Here is a 10,982-nt window from a genome sequence, read left to right on the forward strand (position 1 = left end):
AGCCGGTATCGACTCCCTTGTAATTTCCACCCATTAGATCCAGTCTTGCAATCTGGAGCAAGAGAGAATAGATCTTCCCACTTTGGGATTTCCCCTGGCTGAGCCTTTTCTTAGCAGGTTTCTCAAGGGCCAGGTTTTGTGACAGACTGTTCTGCTCAGTGTTGTGTTGTTTGAAGTGTGTGTGTGTGTGTGTGTGTGTGTGTAAAGTGCTGTCAAATTGCAGCTGACTTATGGGGACGCTACAGGATTTTCAAGACGAGACATTCAGAGATGGCTTCTGGTTGCCTGTCTCTGGGTAGCGACCCCGGACTTCCTTGGTGGTCTCCCATCCAAGTACTAACCAGGGCCGACCCTGCTTAGCGTCTGAGACAGGATGTGATCCGTCCACTCTGGGCCATCCGGGTCAAGGCGATAGAAAATGGGCCGGCCCGCTAGCAAGCTGTTCCAGGGGAGTTTCTGTCCTGAGGACCTGGCTAGTTGTAGCCAAAGCGTTCTGATGGTCCCCTTCTCTGTTCCATTCAGAGCTGTCTCCGGAAGACCTTCCTGCAGAGGCTGTGCTGGTGGAGGAGGAGGAGCTCACCGGATGTGTGGAAAACGTCTTTAAGGTACAGCCTCTAACCCCAGAGACTGTGGGCAGGGAAAACCGGTCCTTGGGAGCATGCAAGCACGTGAAGCAGCACCACGGTCTGAATCAGACCCTCGGTCTGTCCGGGTCGGTCTGGTCTGCTCCGACCCAGCAGCGCCTCTCCAGGGTCTCGGGTGCAGGCCTTTCATGTCACCGAGTGCCTGAGCCTTTTAACTGGAGATGTCGGGGATTGAACTTGGGGTAGTCCTCGTGCAAAGTGTTTCCTCTAAGCTGAGTGAGTGTGACCTAGCTCACAGTCTTTTTAGCCTCCGGCTCACACATTTTTGCCTTGGCTCAGGAAGGAGGGCTCCAGAGCAAACTCATTGATGCAGCAGCCAAATCACTCGCTCACCACTTTCATGCCAGGAGCTCACGAAGCAGGATTTTTGCTCGCAAGACTCCACGGCTTAGAGGGAGCCTTGGTGGTGGCATGTTCCAAGGGGGCTGGCGGCTCGGCATCCCTCCGTGAGCTGTTCGGTGCTTCAGGCTCTTGAAGCCGCATCTGCCTGCGGGGCGGAGCCTCGCTCCTTTCACACGAGATATGCCCGCATCTGCCTGCGGGCCGGAGCCTCCCTCCTTCCACACCAGATATGGGAGCCTCGGCTGTCTTGAGAGGCCTGGAAGCACTCGGGGCCCTTCCTCGGTCGCTTGTGTTGGGCTTGCTATCCCCACGGAGGGCCCTCAGGCCAAACCCTGCGGGGGTGCCCTGCCGCCCAGCGCCTCTGCCTCGTGCCTTGCCTCCCGTTCACCCCAGCTGGGGCTGATACAGACTTCGGTCCGGCCCCTCCAGAAGTTCCCTCGCCACTTCGTTCTGCGGTGCTTCTGTCCTGGAGCGGAGGATCACCGCTGCTGTGGTGCATGTTCCGCTTTGCCTTCATGGGTGGATGCTGCCCTTCATGGTTTGCTCCGCTGGAAGTCATGCCGTGCCGTGCGTAGCACTGCTTACCCAGCACTCTGGGACTTTAACCTCAGAAGCGGGGGTGTTGAGGGGTGGAAGCCTTTCAAGCAGACTAGTTTGCAAGCTTGCTTTCGGAAGCGGCAGTCACTGGGGAGACGGATGGTCCCTGTCTGGAGGAGTGAAAGGGAGGAGAGGGGCCGTGGCTCAGTGCCAGAGAGGGTCCGCATTGCCTCCAGAAGGCCCCAGAGGCTCAGTCCCCAGCATCTCCAGCGAAAAGTATCAGGTAGTAAGTGATGCGAAAGACCCTTTTCCTCCTGAGAGCCTGGAGACAGAGCCGCTGCCAGTCTGTGTAGATAAGATGGGCCCTGAGGGACCGATGGCCTGATTCTGTGTAAGGCAGCTTCTTCGTGGGTTCAAGTGCGCCTGTTCTTCCTCCCAGCCCTGGGAACCAGGAGTGGGAAGGGAGAGGCAAGCAAACAGACACCACTCTCAGGCACTACGTCTTTGCCTGGCCAATGTCAGAACCCACAGCCAACAACAGAGTACCCACTTCTTTAGAAAGGTTATACTTTTATTGAAGAGCCATAGGTGCATTAACACAGTCACTGTTAAGAATAGCAGTTGCCTCTTGAACCTAATGAGCATTCGTATGCACCCCCCCCCCACTGCGTGTTAGCATGTGAAGCGTCTAGTAACCACACGTACCAGGTTGCTAGTGCTGACTATTCACAGTGGATTTATTTACACAGATATATACACAGTTCATATAGCACTCTCCAACTCCAAATCGCTGTACAATCCGGCAGAGTGCTCCGCAGCAAGGCATTCACAGAGTGAACACCTCTACAAGTACTTTACACACTTATATACATGTTCAGCACCAATCAGTGATCAGTGCTGACTCATGGTGACATCATTTTAGCTGATGCAACTGAGATGCAATCTTAACCTGGTGACATGATCGTATGACTCCTTCTGCTGTCAACCAGATCAGAATAATTTCCACCATTTACTTTCTTAGGCTGTCATCTTGCTTCATACCTGATAGTATGCTGACACTGCGCTGGCCAATTAGGCACCCTCCTGCGCGCGGACAAGAGCCGGCAAGCGTTACTAGGCGAAGCTGGGAATTGAGCGGCTCCCACGGTCGGCCTTGAAGGCAGACAACACACATTACCACCTGTACGGCTTTGGAGATTAGCATGTCAGCGCAGAGCAGAGAGAAAGGAATGCGAAAGCGATTTACACAGACACTGAAAGAACATCCCAACCCCCATGGCGGCATAGCTGACAGCCAGTGGCTCTCCAGGCAAATAGTGACGGGTGGCAGGGAGAGGGTGCAAGATTCGCAGCTCTGCAAAGCAAAAGCCCTTGATCAGAAGGGGTGTTTAAAAACAACAACAACAACCCACCAAACCTTCCCCATGATGGAGGTGGCAGCTGTAAGGGCGTTTTACTGTCCTTTTAAGCACAACGGGCGAGAGGATGGTTCTTCAGCAGCCGCCAGGCCAGACGAGGCGGGTGGAAACCAGCCCAGGGGTCAGGTGGGTGGCTGCAGAGTTGGGTCTCTTGCTGGCGGCCACATGCTGGGCCCCTGAGGGCGGAGAGATCAGCACAGCAGACGGTGAGCCTGCAAATGTTCCTGAGGCTTTCCCTGCCGTGTGTCACTTGATGCCAGAGGGGGGGACTCACCCCAGGTGCTCACCTGGGAGCATAAATGGCAGCTGGGGGGCTTAAAGTCTCCTCTCGCTGCTGCTGCAGGGGTTGGCGTTTTCCTGAGGCCGAGGCCGGGGCCTGCCGTGCTGCGGGGAGGCCTGACCCTTGCGGCCTGGGGAGGGAGGCCCCCGGGTGCCTCCTGCTCTCTCCCTTGCTTTCAAACCTTTGCAATCTCTCCACTCTTCCCAGGTGTATCTTGCCGACCACGCGCCTTCGGCCATGCTGCTGGGCTCCTTGCAGCCAGCCCTGGGAGTCCTCTTCTCCCTCTGCTGCTTCACCAAGCAGAATGTGTCTTTCTTACGGTAAGGAGTCTGACCGGACGGGGAGGGGGGGCTCGGCAGGGGAGTTCTTCTGATCAAAAACTCTTTTTGGTGGCCTGGGAGGAACCTTCCTGCAGGGAGGCAGCGCGTGCGGCTTGCAGCTGCTGCTGCTGCAAGTAACTCCTTTGGAAGATGCTTCCTGTTTTGTGAGAAGCAGGGCAGTGCTTGGCTCTGCGCAGAAGGCAGGCTTCCTCCTCCAAGGAGCTGATTGGCAGTGCCTTCATCACAGCCAGGCCATCTTTGGGGGGAAAGGACTCACTGGCTCCTGGGGAAGAAACAGGGATGAGGTCTGTGTGTGTGTGCATCCCGGGTGGTGCCCTTAAATGAGCTGGCGAGGCCCAATGCAGGGGTCCCCAGCCTTTTAGAGCCTGTGGGCACCTTCGAAATTCTCACACAGCATAGTGGGTCCAGTCACAAAATGGCTGCCGTGGCTTCCCTCCAGTCAGAGTGAAGAGCCTGGTGCTGTGGCGGCAGCTGCTGCCGAACCCTTGCTGGGCAGAAGCCACCCCTGGCCCTGCCCACTTCCCAAAGGCACTTGGCGGGCCCCAGGAGAGGTGTCAGCAGGTGGTGTGGCACCTATGGGCCCCTTGCTGGGAATCCCAGCTGGATGTTTCTGGATGCCCAGCCTGCAGGTGGCTCCGGGCTCCTGACTTCAGGTAGAGACCCAGGTGGTGCACATATTCCTTCCAGCCCGCCCAGAATTCTGTCCCCATTTTGAAATCTTCACCCAAAGAGTGATTGACACATGGCATTCACTGCCACAGGAGGTGGTGGCGGCTACAAGCATGGACGGCTTCAAGAGGGAACTGGATAAACATCTGGAGCAGGGGTCCATTCAGTGGCTATTAGCTATGAGCCACAAGGTATAGATAGGAACTCTCAGTCTGGGGCACGTGATGCTCAGTCTTCTTGGTGCTTGGGGGACGAGGGGGGCAACAGTGGGAGGGCTTCTGGTGTCCTGACCCCACTGCTGGACCTCCTGATGGCCCCTGGTATTTTTGGCCACTGTGTGACAGAGTGTTGGACTAGATGGGCCATTGGCCTGATCCAGCATTGGCTTCTCTTATGTTCTTATATGGAGCAGAGGTCCATCAGTGGCTATTAGCCACAAGGCATAGATAGGAACTCTCAGTCTGGGGCAAGGGATGCTTTGTATTCTTGGTGCTTGGGGGGGGCAACAGTGGGAGGGCTTCTAGTCTCCTGGCCCCACTGCTGGACCTCCTGAGGGCCCCTGGTGTTTTGGCCACTGTGTGACAGAGTGTTGGACTGGAGGGGCCATTGGCCTGATCCAGCATTGGCTTCTCTTATGTTCTTATATGGAGCAGAGGTCCATCAGTGGCTATTAGCCACAAGGCATAGATAGGAACTCTCAGTCTGGGGCAGGTGACGCTCGGTATTCTTGGCGCTTGGGTGGGGAGGCAACAGTGGGAGGGCTTCTGGAATTCTGGCCCCACTGGTGGACCTCCTGATGGCACCTGGTGTTTCTGGCCCCTGTGTGACACAAGAGTGTTGGACTAGATGGGCCATTGGCCTGATCCAGCATTGGCTTCTCTGATGTTCTTATGAAAATGGAAGTTATCTGATGAGGAATTTTGGACTCACCTGCGATTTCTTGGCAACGTTGACGCGTTCAGGTGAAGAAAAGAGCCAGAGTCCGGGAGCACCTCAAAGACTAACAAAACTCCTGGTAGGGGATGAGGTTTTGTGAGGAACAGTGAAAGCTCCTCTGCCTTGCCACACATGTTGTCCGTCTGGCAGGAGCGCCTTTTCTCCTGCTCAGAAGCAGACTAACACGGCTGCCCTTCCTGATCTGTCCGGGTGGGTTTGTGTTTCTCTGCCGGCCGGTGTGGCTGACCCTTCCCCGCGGCTCTTCTCTTCCGCAGCGCCCCGTGCCAGGAGATCTTGCTGTGGTTCCTGGAGAAGTGCGAGAGGGAGGCGGCACTGTCTGTCCTGGAAGGCCTGGCGAGGCTGGGAGGGGCCGTCCGCTTTCTCCACCCGCTCTGCCAGTTCCGAGTGGCCAGCGAAGGGGGTGCCGTGGTCGCTCTCAAGGAGGCTGTCAGGTGAGGAGCCGAGTGAGGCTGACTGGCTGGGCGACGCTGCAGCCAAAGGCCCTTTTGTGCGTGAGCCTGAGTGGTGGAGTGGATAGCGGGGTGGACTTGGTGCTCTGGGTGACCCAGGTTCGAATCCCCTCTTCTGCCACGGAAGCTTGCCGGGTGACCTTGGGCCTGTCACAAGATCTCAGCCCAGGAGCACCTTAGAGACCCACAAGACTGAGGGGGGGGGGCGTTTATAAGCTTCCGAGAGTCCCTCCTGCGTACCAGCCACGGCTACCCTCAGACACTACATTAGGAAGAGGGATGGCAGCCAGTTCTCCCTCTAAGCTGTGGAGTCTTGCGAGTAAAAATCCTGCTTTGTGAGCTGCTGGCTCGCTTTCAACTACCGCCAGCTCAACGCCCCCGATGTTAACAGTGGACGTTGATGGTCGTGGTGGGTGGCTCCTAATTGAAGGCCTGGTGGAAGAGCTCCATCTTGCAGGCCCTGCGGAATTGCAGAAGATCCCGCAGGGCCCTGATCTCCTGGAGCTCATTCCACCAGTAAGGAGCCGCCACAGACTTCGGCTGCCTTGTACTGAATCAGACATTTGATCCACCATCAAGGTCAGTCTTGTCTACTCAGACTGGCAGCGGCTCTCCAGGGTCCCACCCAGGCAGAGAAAGGTCTTATCACATCACCTACTGCCTGGTCCTTTTAATTGGGAGATGCTGGGGATTGAACCTGGGACTTCCTGCGTACCTCCGCTGAGGAAAGGTGAGTGCATCAGCTAGCTGTGGCGGATTCCTTAAAGTGCACCATCTTAGCTTGCTGCAGCACGGCCTCCCCTGGAAAGTACGAAGCCTTCTGTTTGCTCTCAGAGCAGCTTCCTCCGGAGACGGCTGGCTCCGTGGCATGCAGCAGTGCCAGAGAGTTGTCCCCGTTCAGGCGCAGGGCTCGCACGGTACTTAGGCGGGACTGCTGTGTAGCAGCACCGTGGCTTGCTCTCAGTGGATCAGAGAGACCCCTGTTTAGTCAGGCGGCGGCAGGGAAGGGGCGTTCTGGATCGTGGCTGTACCTCTCTGAGGAAGGCTCTTGCCTCCTGTCTTCCCAGGGATGAAGAAGAGGCGCTCTATCAGAAGGTTTCCTCGGAGCAGTGGCAGCTGGAACAGCTGGTGGACTTGCTGTCTCTTAGCCAAGGGAGCGGCCTGGCTGGAGACTTCTTCCTCCATTGCCTGAAGGTACAGTGGCTGTGCAGGAAGTCCGGGGGGGGGACGGGGGACGGGTGGTCTTGCAAGAGATCCAGAAGTCCTTCTGTGAGGCAGTATTTCTGCAGAAGGGAAGGGTGCCCCAGATTGGGGGGGGGGTGTCCTGCAGAGAAGGATTGGGGGTTCAGGAGTCGTGGAGTCTCAACAGGGCCTTCCCCCAGGGCGGAGCCTGGAACTGTGAGGTGCCACGCATCCAGCCCACCTGCTCGTTTGAAGGGGATCCCTGCAGCGCATGATGCCAAAGTCTGAAAGTCTCCTTGGCAACTTGGCGGGGGGGGGGAGGGGGGGCAGGGCCAGCTTCTCCAAAAGTTGCTGCTTTAATTAGCACAGGCAGACGTGTGGTTCACAGCACTGGATCTCATTTCCTTACACGGCAAAGGCTCGTTCCGGGATGCAGAGAGGCGGAACGGTGCAGTCAAAGGATGGGGCTTGGGGTCTGAGAGAGGCAGCCGTTAGTGACGGATGAATCAGTGGAGGAGAAGCGTGAAATCCTTTATTCCGATCCAGGGGCCTCTCTCTCACACACATTTCCAAGGTGTGAGGATTCTTCTTTCACGCGGCTCCTTTGATGTGAAGAAGTCTTACCGTGTCAGCAGGTCCGTTAAAATGCAGGCATTCCCGTGCACTGGAGTTATCTGGGCCTAGACAGATGCAGAGCTCTCCGAATCACAAGCTCCTTCTGCCGTGAACGCCTTTGGTGTCCTGAGGCCAGGCACTGGACCTCAGCACCCCCAAGCCTCCCCCCCCCCCGCGTGCACAGCCTGGTATGGAATGCAGGGGAAATGATGCTGGGCTATCTTGTGGGGCTGTTGGTAAGGACTTCGAGTGTTTGAAAGCCTTACACCAATGCTAAGAATTATTATGCCTGTTAGTGTACAGCAGATAGATCCAGGTGGGGTCGCCGTGTTGGTCTGAAGCAGCAGAACAAAGTTTGAGTCCAGTCGGGCACCTTTAAGACCAACGCAGGTTAATTCTGGGTATGAGCTTTTGTGTGCACAGACACTTCTTCAGATACAGTGAAGTGGATGTTACCAGTTCATACTTATAGCTAGAGGGTGAGCAGGAAATTAACATACAAACATAAATGAAGATGTTTAAACGGATGCAAGAACCAAACAGGAATAACAGCTTAGTTTATATGGTTACCATTTGTTTGGGTTTAATTCTGGGGGAAACATAGTGGAGGAATAAATATATTACAATCAGAGATTGATGGGCAGGATACTTAAGAATATAAGAGAAGCCATGTTGGATCAGGCCAATACCCATCCAGTCCAACACTCTGTGTCAGTTCAGTTCAGTTGACCTTTATTGGCATAACACTCTGTGTCACACAGTGGCCAAAAACCAGGTGCCATCAGGAGGTCCAACAGTGGGGCCAGAACTCCCACTGTTGCCCCCACACACACACATACCAAGAATACAGAGCATCACTTGCCCCAGACATAATGTTCCATCTATACCTTGTGGCTAAGAGCCACTGATGGACCTCTGCTCCATATGTTTATCTAATTCCCTCTTGAAGCTGTCTGTGCTTGTAGTCGTGACTGCTTCCTGTGGCAGTGCATTCAATGTGTTAATTACTCTTTGGTTGAAGAAGTACTTTATTTGATCTGTTCCAAACCTACCGCTCATTAATTTCTCTGAGTTGCTTGTATTGTGATAAAGGGAGAAAAGTCCTTCTTTCTCTACGTTCTCTATCCCATGCATAATTTTGTAAACCCACCACTCAATTGCATTTCTCCAAGCTAAAGAGCCCTAGTCATAGTCATAAAGCCCTAGTCATAAAGAGTCATAGATGCAACGAACATGAAATTGAGCAAACTTCAGAGGACGGCGGAAGACAGGAGGGCCTGGCAGGAGCTAGTCCATGGGGTCGCGAAGAGTCGGACTCGACTGTGCGACTGAACAACAACAACAAAGAGCCCTAATCTCTTTAACCTTTCTTCATAGAAAAGGTGTTCCACCCCCTTAATCATTTTAGTTGCCCTCTTCTGCACTTTTTCCAATGCAATATCTTTTTTGAGGTCCAGTGACCAGAACTGTACACAGTATTCCAAACAAGGCCGCACCATTGATTTATACGGGGGCATTATGATACTGGCTGATTTGTTTTCAGTTACCTTCCTAATAATCCCCAGCACAGCATTTGCCTTTTTTATTGCTGTCACACACTGAGTTGACATTTTCAGTGAGTAATCTAACACAACTCCAAGGTCTCTCTTCTGGTTGCCCTCTGCCAGTTCAGACCCCATCAATGTGAATTTATAGCTAGGATTTTTGGTTCCAATGTGCATTATTTTGCACTTGCCCACATTAACCTCATTTGTCACATTGACATCCCCTCACCCAGCCTCAACAGATCCCTCTGGAGCACCTCACAATCTTCCCTGGTTCTCACTGCCCTGAACAACTTAGTGCCAATCACAAACTTAGCCACTTCACTGCTTACTCCCAGCTCCAAATAATTAATGAAGAAGTTAAAAAGCACTAGACCTAGTACCAAGCCCTGCGGTACCCCACTGCTTTCCCTCTTTCACTGTGAAAACTGCCCATTTATATTCACTCTCTGTTTCCCGTTAATTAACCAGTTTTTAATCCACAAGAGGACTTGTCCTCTTATGCCATGACTACTGAGTTTACTTAGGAGCCTTTGATGAGGAACTATTTATTTATTTGTTAGATTTTATCCCACCCTCCTCACCGTAGCAGGCTCAGGGCGGCTTACAGATCATACATATAAATATATATGTTAAAACTCCAGAAAAGGCCATAAACAAAATTGTTAAAATCTGGAAGTCTAGGTAAACAACATCTGGGTCACCCTTGTCCACATGTTTGTTCACCCCCTCAAAGAACTCTAGCAGGTTAGTGGGACAAGATCTTCCCTTACAGAATCCATGCTGATTGTTCCTCAGTAGCTTTTGTTCATCAGTGTGCCTACTAATTCTGTCTTTAATAATGGAGTCCACCAATTTACCCAGTACTGATGTTAGAGTGATGGGCTTGTAATTTCCTGGATCTCCTCTGGAACCATGTGGGTTACATTAGCTGCCTTCTAGTCCTCAGGAATGGAGGCAGATTTTAAAGACAGGTTGCATATTTTTGTCAGGAGATCCTCAAGTCACACCTGAGTTCTTTCAGAACTCTTGGATGTGTGCCATCCGGGCCTGGTGATTTCTCAGTTTTTAATTTGTCCATCAGTCATAGGCAATGTTCCCTCTAAGCTGTGGAGTCTTGTGAGCAAAAATTTTACTTTGTGAGCTACTGCCGTTAAAGTTGTGAGCAAGCAATTCGACTACTGCATAAATTAGTTTGCTCTGGAGCCATTCTTCCTGAGCTAAGAGAAAAATGTGTGAGCCAGAGGCTAAAAAACTGTGAGCCAGCTCACACTAACTCAGCTTAGAGGGAACACTGGTCATAGGGCCTCCTGTCTCATCACCTCAATCTGACTCAGGTCTTTCAACACCCCTCCCGAAATCAGCAGTTCTGGAGTGGGCAAGCACCTCCCATCTTCCACAGTGAAGACAGAGGGGGGGGGGAAGCATTCAGCTTCTCTGTCATTTCCCTTTCATCCTTCAGTAATCCTTTCATGCCTAGGACATCCAAGGGCCCCACCGTCTCCCTGACGAGTTTTCTGCTTCTAATGTATTTGAAGAAATGTTTATTGTTGGTCTTGATGTTTTTTGCACTGTGCTCCTCATGGTCCCATTATATTTGCCACAGCCTGTGCTCCCTTATATTTACCTCACTTGGACTAGCCTTCCACTGCTTAAAGGAATCCTACTTATTTTTTACCGCTTCCATTACTTTGTTTGTTAACCATGCCAGGCCTTTTTCTGTACCTATTTGTACCTTTCCTAACCTATGGTATACATTTTATCTGAGCTTCAAGGATTGTAGTTGTAAATAGTCTCCAAGCTTCCCGAAGGGATTTGATCCTCCTTCCCTTCCCTTTCAGCTTCTTCTTCACAAGCTCCCTGGTTCGGGAGAAGTTACCCCTTCTAAAGTTAAATGTTAAATGCTCATTTCCCCGGCAGGTAAACAGCAGCATTCTGTTTTGGGGAGGGTGAGGAAGGGGGCCCAGGGACTCTGCTTCCTTCCCCCCCCCCAAGCCCCGCTTC

At 52.9% G+C, this 10,982-nt stretch overlaps 1 protein-coding gene across 1 annotated transcript in view; it reads left to right on the forward strand.

The window, feature by feature from the left end:
* Nucleotides 1-10,982, forward strand: part of TANGO6 (transport and golgi organization 6 homolog) — a 53,922-nt gene that overhangs the window by 12,454 nt on the left and 30,486 nt on the right. Inside the window, exons 7-10 of the mRNA XM_015406695.1 lie at nucleotides 523-605; nucleotides 3,429-3,541; nucleotides 5,443-5,619; nucleotides 6,705-6,831. Coding sequence (XP_015262181.1) covers nucleotides 523-605; nucleotides 3,429-3,541; nucleotides 5,443-5,619; nucleotides 6,705-6,831 — 500 coding nt within the window. The remainder of the gene's footprint in view (nucleotides 1-522; nucleotides 606-3,428; nucleotides 3,542-5,442; nucleotides 5,620-6,704; nucleotides 6,832-10,982) is intronic.

Source organism: Gekko japonicus, unplaced genomic scaffold (genome assembly GCF_001447785.1).
Source record: "Gekko japonicus isolate JY-2015 unplaced genomic scaffold, Gekko_japonicus_V1.1 scaffold386, whole genome shotgun sequence".
NCBI classification, from domain to species: domain Eukaryota; kingdom Metazoa; phylum Chordata; class Lepidosauria; order Squamata; family Gekkonidae; genus Gekko; species Gekko japonicus.